This window comes from Carassius carassius, chromosome 12 (genome assembly GCF_963082965.1).
Source record: "Carassius carassius chromosome 12, fCarCar2.1, whole genome shotgun sequence".
Lineage (NCBI taxonomy): Eukaryota > Metazoa > Chordata > Actinopteri > Cypriniformes > Cyprinidae > Carassius > Carassius carassius.
This window is the reverse complement of record NC_081766.1, coordinates 4,193,091-4,205,602: the sequence shown is the minus strand read 5'-3', so window position 1 is coordinate 4,205,602 and position 12,512 is coordinate 4,193,091. Positions and strand designations below refer to the sequence as shown.

Here is a 12,512-nt window from a genome sequence, read left to right as displayed (position 1 = left end):
ATGCGGTCATTTTTTAGTTAAATGCTAATGGCCTAATCAGATTCAACAATCTAAGCTAAAAGTTCTACTGCCAGACCCAGAGATCGGCTTAATGGATTCAAAAACTGTAAAACTCATCTGTTTAATTCTAGGGTAGTTGGAAAATGAGCCTTTAAAAAAAATTTAAAAAAAAAGGTGCAGCATTCCTTGTCTTTTTTTTCTTCATTGTCAATGCAAAATGTGTTGTAAACTGTTGTAACAAAGGAAATCAAGAAATTTATCTTTTTTTGTTTTCTACAGCACTAGATTTTCTTGAAGATCTGATCAGAAAACACAATACAGCCTCCCCTACACTCCTCTTTTGACAACACACACACACACTTGCTGACACTTGTAGTGACTTGTTTGAGATTGAGAAGTCTCTAAACCATGTTCTCTCTCTCGCTCTCTCTCTATCTCTCACTCTCTGTCTCTCTTTCTCTCTCTCTCTTCTCCAGTAGAAGAATGTCTTTGACTTCACACTGCAGGATCTGAGCAGTTTAATACTCTCACACACAAAGCAGAAGACACCACGAGATCCATTCACTGCAGAGCCATGAATCTCACACTCTTCTGCCTTTGAGACTTAGTCAACTTTCGATCTGTTTTTCACTGGAGGGCTGCAACTGTGTGTGTGTGTGTGTGTGTGTGTGTGTGTGTGTAGGTGGGTGCGTGTGTGTGTAGGTGGGTGCGTGTGTGTGTGTGTAGGTGGGTGCGTGTGTGAAGAGGAACCACTCATGCAAGCACAGGAGAACTGAGATTCCAACTGAAAATTTGGTTGCATGGTGAGTTGCTGCTGACCCATATTTTACATTCATTGCTGTATTTAAAATTTTATTTTCAGAGGAGCTGAGAACAGTATTGAAATGAACACTGTGGAAACAGCTGGTATGCTTTCACTGTTGTGAGGTTTACAGAGGCATTCACTGATCACACACTTTTCTTTCAATGTGTTAGTTTTTAACTTGTGGACTTATAAAATACTGGTTGAAAATTTGAATTTGGTATCGTTTGTGATGCCCTTATGCTGTTGGCTTATGGTATTCCAGTGTTATTCAAGTATTATATATATATACTATTATAGCATTTTTTTATTTTGAATTTTGAAATTTATTTAATGTTTTAGAATAAAATGTGAAAATATCTTCAGCTTTTGTTATTTCAGGCATTAGGCAAAAAGAAAAAAAAACTGACGATGGAACTGGAAGTAAAAAAATAAATTGTTCCTGTATTTTAGGACTCATTCCGGTAGCATGTTATTTAGGATAAACTACTAACATACTTATCTTATTTGTTTTATTCCTAGTATGCTATTCAGAATGTCAGTCACTGTTTTTGACACAGTGGCACAAAAACCACAATTCAACTTGTCAAAAGTGATAAAATACATTGTATACGTATATGATTAGGATAATATCATAAGATTTTGTGTGTATATATTCCCCCAATGCCTTTCATGGTGTTTTGAAGTAAGAAACCTGTTTGAGGGCAGATTGAGCTAACCTGCACAGTTTCTGAAAATAATTCCTTATATGGGTGTCCTTAGACATAAAATGATTCATTTAAGGTATTAAATAATATTTGACTCATGTTGTAGCTTAAAAACTCCCAAAAGGTGTCATGTAGGGCTAGTAGTGTGTAAGGCTGTGGTAATTATGATTGGCCTATATTAGCAGCTAGTAGGGTTGGCAGTCCCCTTGATGATTTAAAAATAAGCTTGTGTGTACATGTGCGTGTTGTGGTGAAATATCTGATAAGGTCTGTACTCATGCTACAGCTCATCTCTCTTGTCATGAAATAATCATGCTCTCAGTCAGCAGTGTGCACATATGCCATTGTAATTAAACAGTAAAATGCACCAATGAGCACTTGTGTTTCCAGATGCTGGAGGCTTCCAAAGGTTGTGTATTGATTGTGCGTTCATACATTGGTTACAATTAGCAGCTCTGTCTTTACTGACAAAGGGTTACTGTTTTCAATAGAACTTGTCATGCATTTACATTTCTCTCATTATTATATTGTACATACATCCAAGTAATAAATTTAAGCACATAACTATTTCTGCACCTCCAAAAAAATATATACATTATTTGTCTGGAAGAAAATAAAATGGATGGCAATAGACTTGTATAGAGAGGTTTTGGGTTAGGAAGCAACCACCTAGCAAACACAGGTTGCAAAATGACTGCGGGTTTGTTCTCCAGTTTCTTCATCATGTCAGTTAGCTAACACCAGCTTTCACACAATAAATATGTCCTGGGAGTTTTTATTAATCTGTCATTTTTAACAAGAAGGAGAGCTTTTTAAAGACTTTTTAACTTTTCATATTGCGCTTGTGAAAACTGTTCTTGTGGTTTGTAAGACATGTCATAGGATGTGGTGGGGCTTTTTTTTTTGTGTCATTCTGTGGCTTGAAAGCAGAACTGTGTGTCTCTGTCAAGGTCCTAGAGCAAAAGCTTTCATCCTCCACATTAGCATCACTATAGCAGTGACAGAAATACTGCTGCCAGCACCCCTGCCTGTTCACTCTCTCTCTCTCTCTCTCTCTCTTTCAGATGGCCTCACTGGGTTCTTTACTGAAGAGCGTTCTTTGCAGCTAAAGTCATATATCTCAGTATGGAAGCGCTCCAGACTGAAGTGAGGGAGAAGCAAGGATGAGGACACTCTGACAGACAGACGACACAGGAATCTAGCACTCGCACAATCTTTAGACCGGACTGATTATTTTACTGAAGCGCTGTATGATGATTCTGCTGGCTGTTCTGTGCGTGTTGTGCGTCTGGAGTACAGCAACTCTGACCGGCGAATCAGGATCCACTCCAAATACCATACCTCGCAAAACTGTGCCAGTTAGTAGTAAGTTGACTTTAGGATCATTATTTTTGGACATCATTACAAAGTACCATGTACTCTAATGTTAAGTGGTCTCAGAAAATATTTGGGGTCGTAAAAATGTTTAAATTATGTGCATTAGATACAAAATATCAAACCAAAAGGTGGCATCTGCAAACTATTTGTGTTAAAGCCATGGTATACCCTGGTGCTTGGTGTTAGATTCACATGTTCATATATCAAGGTGCATTAACTAAAAGGTAAGGTGCTCTGAAGAATATTAGGGTATTACTAACTACTAATGTGTCCAAAATAATGGAATAACGTTACATTTATTTATTTCATTATTAAAAAAAGTTTGTTTTTGTTTGTTTGTGTATATATATATATATATATATATATATATATATATATATATATATATATATTAGGGGTGTAACGGTTCACAAAATTCACGGTTCGGTTCGATACAATACACTGGTGTCACGGTTCGGTTCGGTACGGTTCGGTACGTTTTAGATACAGCAAAAAGAAAAGAATTAGCAGATAAATTTCCTTGATTTTTATAAAAATGTTTTATTTTTATCTACTATGCGGCTCGCATAGTAGCTTACAGGATCACACTGCCACTTGCCTTCAGAGCATGTGAGGCGGGAGCAAGCGGGAAGCGAGCGGGCGGATCTTGGACAGAGCGCAGAGCGGCAATTTCGAAAGGGCGGTGGACGGAGCGTCGCATTTCCCGCTCCAATTTCGCTCTGCTCACACCACCAGTCTGAAGCATGCTCATTCAAGCCTGACCCTGAATCCATTAGTCTTGCACAGTCATCAACAGTAGACTATTTTCAAGCAAAACTCGGCTCAATAATGGAGTTCAAAAAGTAAAATGAGAATTCATACAGGTGTAGCCTATCAATATAAGGCGCATCAGTCAAAAAATGCGCCATGAAGAAGAAAAAACATATAGGCCTAGCCTCGCACTGGACTATATAAGTCGCATTTATTTAGAAATGTAAAAAAAAAAATAAAAAAAAAAATCTTATGGACGGGACAGTTCTCCATTACGGACGTGAGCGCTCTGACAGTGGCACTAAGACTGCTTTAAAACTTTCACTGAGACCTCAAACAGAAAGCACAAAGCCTGTCTTTAAATTTGATTTCGTTTTGTATTAATTGTATCTTAATTTTAATCAAGGTTTCATCAACCAATTGTCTGGATTTAATAAGAAGTAAATAGAAAATAGATAGCCTAACCACGATACGAAGGAGCCGGTGTGAACCTGGAGTTTGTCTCATGAATGAACCGAAACTCAGCGTATACCCTACTTGCCTCACAGACCCGACAAATAGGCTATATATAAAGCTTGAAATGTCTACTTTTAAACAAAACAATTCAAAACGAAAGAAAAAAGAGTGCTCTCCCTCCCGTTTGAAATGTGCATTTCTCTCAGGCGCGTTCACATACTGCGAAGATCACGAGTCAGCATCTTTCTAGCCGACAGACATAAAAAAAAATTAAATGTCTTCTGCTATATTTTACATATTCATAATCATTAATTTTGCCGGTTCGTTGTGACCGCTTTTAGGTACCCTTAAATGTTACATGAATGCATCAAGCACTGAAAACATAGAGATTTTTTTTTCTTTTGGGGGCATTTTGTTTGACATGCATGACAGCTTTCGCTTATCCCACTATTAAAGTAAATCTGTTCTTAAACGAAAATGTATTGGCCGTGTTATTTCTTTTTTGTGGGATGTCCAATTTATATGTAGAAATGCACATTTGCAAAGGTGACTTAGTATGTTGTCGTAAAAGTGGCTCGCCTTTTGATTTTGCTCTGCCAATGTGGCTCTTGTGAAAAAAATAGTGAGCATCACTGCACTACAGAGTAAGGCGCTCGCTCACTCAGTAGCCTACGCGGCGAGGCTCGTTGCAATGGCTTATGCGTTTAACAGACCAGAAATAGAAGATCCTCCAATAACCAACAGGTCTGGTGTTTGGGTGCACTTTGGATTCCCTGTAAGCTACAATGGTTGGTGTTTTTTTCTTCTTTGGTGGTGTCAGGGGCGTTGCCTGTTACGTCATTTGGGTTATTGGGCTACCTTGTTGAACGCATATCATTATATTTCACAAATTTTTTTTTTCCAAATATAATTAATTAGTCCAACGAACCGTTCGGTCCATAATGCGTACCGCGTACCGAACCGAAAGCCTTGTACCGAACGGTTCAATACGAATACGCGTATCGTTACACCCCTAATATATATATATATATATATATATATATATATATATATATATATATATATATATATATATATATATATATATATATATATATATATAAAATAATTTTATTATTAATTTTTTTTGCTTAGAGGAGATACAGGTCCACAACTCTTTTTTTTCGAACTATGTTTAGTTGTTCTGTGTGTGACGTCCATTTTTGGCAAACGTTTGCTGCTACTGCCCTTGACTGGCGGTCTTTATTTGTTGCTAGGTAATGGAGGACGTTTGTTTCGTGAGGAGGGTGTTTGGAACTACACCACTATGCTTCTGAGGGAAGATCTCAACATGCTCATCCTGGGTGCCAGGGAAGCCATTTTTGCCCTTGACCTTGATGACATTACAGTCAAAAAGGCCATGGTGAGGCCTTAAAGCCATATTTACAAAAACCTCACGATTAAATTAGTTTGCTAAGCCATTAAATATTATTCTGCAGCCTGTTTTTGTTTTTTGGGTGTGGGGTTTGTATAAAGAGATGATGGTAAATTGTATTTATTCTTCACAGGTGACTTGGGCAGTCACAAATAAGGAGCAAAAAGATTGTTCCAGTAAGGGAAAAGATGCTGCGGTGAGTTTTCACATGTTTTGTGCTTTTAATATATGTTTTTATCGTGAGTGGGCAGTATGCAGTTAATTAATGCTTTAAGACATTCTTTAATAAAATGTTGAATATCTTAGCAAAATGTACTTAAATTAGCATTTTCTAAATAAGAATTGCACTCTTTTTATGGGATAATCTTTATTTTTTTACATAAATAGAAAATGTATCATATGCATGGATTTGCTCTGCATGAATTTCATATTTTATGCAAAAAGGTTAATAGATGTTTAAGGATGTTTTAAGAGCATCTAACCAAATCAACATGCAAGAAAGTGATTCCTCTTCTTATTGATAAATACAGCAGATATCAACAGATACAAATCAAATACTAAGTAAAAGCCAATACCAATGAAAATGAAGATTCTCGGAACATGCAGGAAACGGAAGTGTTTGGTTCTGTTTGGTCAGATTTTTTCACATCACGTCACATCACTTATTATTTCCCCTTGGTCACATTTTTTGTTTTTTTTCTTTAGAATGATTGCAAAAATTATATCAGAATTCTTCATAAAAGAAACGATGACAGAATGTATGTTTGCGGAACCAAAGCCTTCACCCCAACCTGTGACTATATGGTGAGTCTCATTAAGTATTAGTGACTACCAATGTAAAATGTGCAGTATAAAGTGTTTTATGTTGTGTTTGTTGCATGTTATTCTCTTAGTCCTATAGAGATGGTCATCTGATTTTAGAGGGCAAACAAGAAGATGGGAAGGGGAAATGTCCCTTTGATCCTTCTCAGCGATACACATCAGAGATGGTTGGTACGTACTGCCTCTTCATTTATAATATTGCCAGTTAAAGTTCTATTCTTATAGACCAGAGTGTGACACTAACAACACCAAGGTCATGGGTTCCAGGAAAAGCAAGAAATGATAAAAGTACATGTGAACCTTACAGTGTCACTTCAGATAAAAGCATCTGCTAAATGCTGAATATTTATACTGAATCTCACTGTTTCAAAAGTATAACCATGATATATAATAGTATTTTGCTCTTTTGCAGATGGAGTGCTGTACTCTGCAACTTCACTGAACTTCCGGGGTTCAGAGCCGATTATGATACGCAGCTCAGAGGAATATCTACGAACAGAGTTTGCAAGCACCTGGCTCAATGGTGAAATACAATAATGATCACGCCTAACCAAACCTCCAACCCCAGTAGGGTTAAAAACAGCATAGCATAATAGCACAATATGACTCATCATGAATTAACACATCATAGTACCCTTGCAACAAACCATAACAGGTTTTTACAGGAAAACACTACTACATTTTCTTCAGAAAATGTCAACTATTTTTTCCCATATAATATAATTTTTTTTAGTCAAAGACCAAGTTGTAATTTATTTTGTTGTAGTTTTATTTATTTATTTTATTTTTTGTGCACTTAATTACATTTTTTTAGGTAACTAGAGGAGTACTAATATACTATTTGTAGCATTTCCATTAGTTTTTTTGGTTGGTGCATTCAATATCTTTTTTTACCAGCTGCCTTGCAATGTACCATATATTGCTTGCAAAAAAAAGATTTTGAATTCTACTTTTCATTGATCAGCAATAAAAAATGCCCACTTTCACTGTGGAGTGGACTGTTGGTTTGAGTGTCAGCTGATGAAAATGCATTATCAAAGACAGGAAAGTGATAGTAAGTGAAATATGTTTTTTCTTTTTTTTTTTGTCATTTAAGAACCGAATTTTATCCGCATGGCCCATATACGTGAAGGAGATTCAAACCCTGAAGGCGACGATGACAAGATCTATCTGTTCTTCATTGAGACAGCAGTGGAATATGACTCGTACACCAAGGTGGACGTCTCTCGAATAGCTCGTGTGTGTAAGGTAAACTGCCTTGGAGTAATATTTATGTTAATGAGCCGTACTGAGAAACATTAAAGTATTTCCTGTCTCTACTACATATTACATCAATACAAAGTGTCTTTTTTTCTCTCTCAGGGAGACTTGGGTGGGCAGAGGACACTGCAGAGGAAGTGGACTTCATTTCTAAAAGCAAGGCTCGACTGTCCCATTCCAAACAACAACCTGCCCCTTCTGGTCCAGGACGTGTTCCACTTGTGCCCCGGAGACTGGACCACCTGCGTGTTTTATGCTGTCTTTACCCCACAATTGTAAATTTGTGATCTTTTTGTTAAACTTTGAAAACAGAGCATCCTTGAGCATCTTACTGCCTCAAACAAATCTTATGTTATACCAGTTAACTTAATTGAAGTCACCTTTATTTATATATATATATATATATCGCTTCATGCAATACAGATTGTGTCAAAGCAGCTTCACAGACAGTAATAAACAGGAAAATATCAGCTTAGTTAAGACAGTTCCTTGTTGATTCAGTTCAGTTTAATAATAGTGTCGATGTTGTACATTCATTATTCATAAAAACATTGTGTTTTATCAACAGAGAGTCTTCTCAGTACTCTGCGGTATGTGCATACAAGATTGAAGACATCCAGACTGTGTTCTCAAAGGGCAAGTTTAAGGCTCCTGTTACCATTGAGACGTCGTTCGTGAAGTGGGTGATGTATTCAGGTGATGTGCCTGACCCCCGACCCGGAGCAGTGAGTCTTCTGTTCAGCACTCGTTCAGTTATACGAATGATTCCCAGAGTTCACTAACCCTCACTTTGTTTTCAATTACAGTGCATTGATAATCATGCCAGAGAAATGCATCTCAACAAATCTCTGGATCTCCCAGACAAAACCTTGCAGTTTGTTAAAGACAAGCCTCTGATGGACCAGGCCGTCAAGGCCAGTGGAGAGAAACCGCTGCTGGTGAAGAGAGGCACTGCTTTCACCAGAATTGTGGTGGTCACAGCAACGGCCTTGAATGGGACCAGCCATCAAGTCATGTTCATCGGCACAAGTAAAGATGCCTTTATGTAAATCTGTAGTGTTAATAATCAGTAAACCATCCAAAATAAATATAATATTATATATTCAGCTGTCTAAGTACGTTTAACTGATTGTCTTGTGTTCTGTTATGTATCAGAGAGCGGCTCAGTGCTAAAAGCTGTGAATTATGACGGCGAGATGGTCATTATGGAAGAGATTCAGCTGTTTGAGCCCACAGAGCCAGTGAAGATACTGCGACTTTCCAACACCAAGGTAATAAGCAGATGCATTTATTGAAGTTCATTACTCACTTAGGAACATCATGAGTTGTGTGTGTCTGTTTTTTTCAGCAAAGCTAATTTTATTCCTTTAACTCAAAAGACAAAGTTTAAATGGCAGTTAACAGCAATTTTCTGTATACATTACCATTCAAATAACTGTTTTCTATTTGTATTCTATTATAAATGTAATTTATTCCTATGATCAAAGCTGAATTATCAGCATCATTACTCCAGTCTTCAGTGTCACATGATCCTTCAGAAATCATTCTGATTTGATGCACAAGAAACATTTCTTATTATTATCAGTTGAAAACCTGTGTGCTGCTTAATTTTTTATGGAGATGTGGCTACAGAAAGTACATGTATGCAATTTAGTGCATTCTTGCAGAATAGAACTATTAATTAAAAAAATCTTAACTTTTTAGCAGTAGTGTATCTCCACTGTGCTGTTTTATAGGAATGATGTATATAAATACAACTGAAGCAAGAGTCAAAAGTATTGTGATCTCTATTGTCTATAGAGATGTTATGTTAAGTAATGTGTGATGTCATGCCAACAACAGCTGTACGTGGGTTCGGAAGTGGGCGTGGTTCAGCTGTCCATCAGTGAATGTGGGCGGTACCACACGTGTCTGGACTGTGTTCTGGCCAGGGATCCGTACTGTGGCTGGGACCTCAGTGCTGACCAGTGCTCTACTATAAACAGCACACACAGAACCAGAACCAGGTGAAAAGACAAATAAATAGATTTACTATTAGTAAAACAATAAATGTAAAACCTCAAAATCTAGATATTATATCTTGCTTGAAGAAAATGAAGCCTGTTAATTTTAACACCATTAAAATTATTGGCATTTCCACATTATTTTAATAGGAATTAAAAGTCATTTGTAATGTAAAAACCAACAACAACATTGTTTTACTGTAATAAAATAGAAATATTATTATTAATATTTAAGTAGTAAATTATGAATACATCATGGTAGTTGTTTAAATGTCTGATGCTTTATTGTCTGTATTCTATTAAACTTGACAGCATAAATTAGAGAAAATTACCAGTTACACTTTAGTTTGGAGACCACTTCTCACTATTAACTGACCATTTACTATGTCTTCTGCCTCAATAAATGTCTCATTTGCTGCTTATTAATAGTTAATATTTGTTAAGTTTAGGTATGGTGTAAGATTAAGGATTCTAAAATATGGCCGTGCTAAATAAGGCCTTAATATGTGCTTTATAAGTACTAATAAACAGCCAATATGCTAGTAATATGCATGCTAATAAGCAACTTATTAACAGTGAAAATTGGTCCCACAACTAAAGTGTTACAGAATTATCATTTGATGTTTTTGAAATTCACCTTGTTCTTAAAATAAAATATCTGCACACTTTATGGTAATGGGAATTTCATAGGAAAATGTTCAACTGTCATAAATATGTATCTAGGAATGTGTTCTTAATGCAAAGGTTTGTGTGCATGAAAATTTATATTGGCATATTGCTGATTGCTGTAATATTATTTCTTCCACAGCACTATGATTCAGAGTTTGAGTAATGGTGATGCCAGCCGATGTCCACAAACAGGTATTTGCGTTATATCCTGTGTTTTCATACTGTATGTTCTTGAAGAAAAAAGTTACATCTAGACCTTGTGTTACAGATGACAGTAAGTCAGTCAGCGTCTCATTTTTCCCCGACAATACTGTGAAGCTGTGGTGCCAGCCTTATTCAAACCTGGCTCAGGTCCAGTGGCAGCTGAATGGACAACCGATCAAAGCGTCAAACACCTTCCAGATCCTCTCCGACAGCCTGATGATCTTAAACGCCTCCGCAGACGCCAGCGGCCACTACACCTGCAGTTCTGTAGAGCGCAATTACAAAACCCAGCATGTAGCGTATGACCTAAAGATCTTTAAAAAGGAAAACACACTGGTGGCTATAGTTGTGGTACTGTCACTAATTCTAGCTATTCTAGTAATTTGGAATCTGTGCAAAGGGCATTTACCTTTGCCGTTTTGCCTCAGGAAGGTAAAGGACACAGAGAACAAGTGTGAACAAAGTCTGTATGAGAACCAGCCTCCAGAACATATACTAGCATCACCAACAGAGAACTTGAACAGCAACAACAACCATGTGAATGACCAAAGGTATTCCAGCTCTCAACTCTCAACCACTGGTGGTTTCTCTGGTCAGATCTTACTGAAACATAAAGACGGTGAATCTGAGATTTGAGATCAGACTGTGATCAGATTATGAACAGACTTGCTAATGCTGCTAATCGTCATTTATATGGCAGACCAAGCCCACTGGTGCTGGTTCCTCTTTTGCAGCTGTTAACTTGTGACTAAACCGCTGTTGTGACCCACTTTTTATCCTTGATCAAGCTATACATTCACTTCCAAATACCATCATTCAACCATCATGCGCCAACATGTCAAATGGCCAAAAAAAGACACTGAATAAGACATTTCTGCATAAAGTTTGTCTACATTGCATCTTACTTTGGCCAAGAATCACCCAAGTACTTTTCAAGGACAGTCAAATCACTCGGTGGCCATATTTTCAACGCCAGCAGGCAGCTATTTCAGTCATACAAAACCTATTCCTGTCTGCTTGATTGGGGAAATAGTAACATCTTGAGAACTGCTTGGCAGTATTTCAAAATTCTAACATGAACCACTTAATACATGCTGTTTCAGACATTGAAATAGCATAAAATTGTAACATTAAAATGCATGTACTTAGCGAGTCTCAGGACACAACTGTTTTTGTGTGGACTGTGCAATTGGCGAAAAGTAGGCGGTTGGTTCAATGTAAAGACTCCAAGTGTGGGTATTAGGAAAGGCCCATTATAATCTTATAGGAAATGACTGTCTTACACAAGAACGGCGATCATGTGAAATAGGTACCACAATAGTAGGCCTAAAGTCCCATTTCACACCAAGAATGATAACTATAACAATAATAAACATATTAGTAGCATCCACACAAACAAGATACAAGATAAGATAATGTTCTGGTTATTCTAAGCATGTGATACAGTTACATTGTCTGTCACTTTAAAGGCTCGCTCGTTACATTCAGATTTATTCTTATTGGCAATACTGAGATTGCAACATCATTTTCTGTGTTGTTATGCTTAAAGCTGTGGTGTGGACTTCCTTTTCTCATAGAATTAGAATGATTATTAAAAGTTTAGTCATAGGTCATAGGTACCGTCCTTGGGGGTGAATTGGCCGAAAATACATTTCTGCTAATCTGCTTATGAATATGTAGTTTACTTTCTACAAAAACTTATGCCACAAACAAACGCTGAATCAAAACCAGTGATTAGTTCTTGCTCACAAGTTATAATTTTATCAACCTGGCATCTTGTAAATGTGATTTTGTTTCAGGTGGACTGATTTAAAAAAAAAACAAAAAAACATCTGTTTTTGGACATCTGTAATTCCATTTAAGGACAAAAAGTGAGACATACGGTCTTGTTAAAACCTGCCGTGGTTGTTGCTTCAATCCTAGTATGTTGCCTTTCCACATGGACAAGAATGAACTTCCCGTATCTTCAGGATGCCAAGACAAGTGTCAAAATCTAATGTAGCTTATTTTTTTTATTTTTTATGAATGTACTACAGAAACTTAATTTT

General features: G+C 36.9%; 1 protein-coding gene across 2 annotated transcripts; it reads left to right on the top strand.

The window, feature by feature from the left end:
• Positions 1 to 460: 460 nt before the first annotated feature.
• Positions 461 to 12,276, top strand: LOC132154535 (semaphorin-4E-like). Of its 2 annotated transcripts, XM_059563126.1 has the most exons (16): positions 461 to 662; positions 727 to 803; positions 2,574 to 2,874; positions 5,349 to 5,494; positions 5,640 to 5,702; positions 6,212 to 6,310; positions 6,400 to 6,499; positions 6,741 to 6,851; positions 7,425 to 7,576; positions 7,691 to 7,863; positions 8,157 to 8,313; positions 8,395 to 8,617; positions 8,744 to 8,859; positions 9,431 to 9,594; positions 10,400 to 10,452; positions 10,529 to 12,276. In XM_059563126.1, the coding sequence occupies exons 3-16, from the start codon at positions 2,760 to 2,762 to the stop codon at positions 11,098 to 11,100; spliced, it is 2,244 nt and encodes a 747-aa protein (XP_059419109.1). In that variant the 5' UTR covers positions 461 to 662; positions 727 to 803; positions 2,574 to 2,759; the 3' UTR covers positions 11,101 to 12,276. The 2 variants fall into 2 exon arrangements, with proteins under 2 accessions (XP_059419109.1, XP_059419110.1); XM_059563127.1 differs by lacking the exons at positions 461 to 662; positions 727 to 803 and having other exon boundaries at positions 2,263 to 2,874.
• The last annotated feature ends 236 nt before the right edge of the window (positions 12,277 to 12,512 follow it).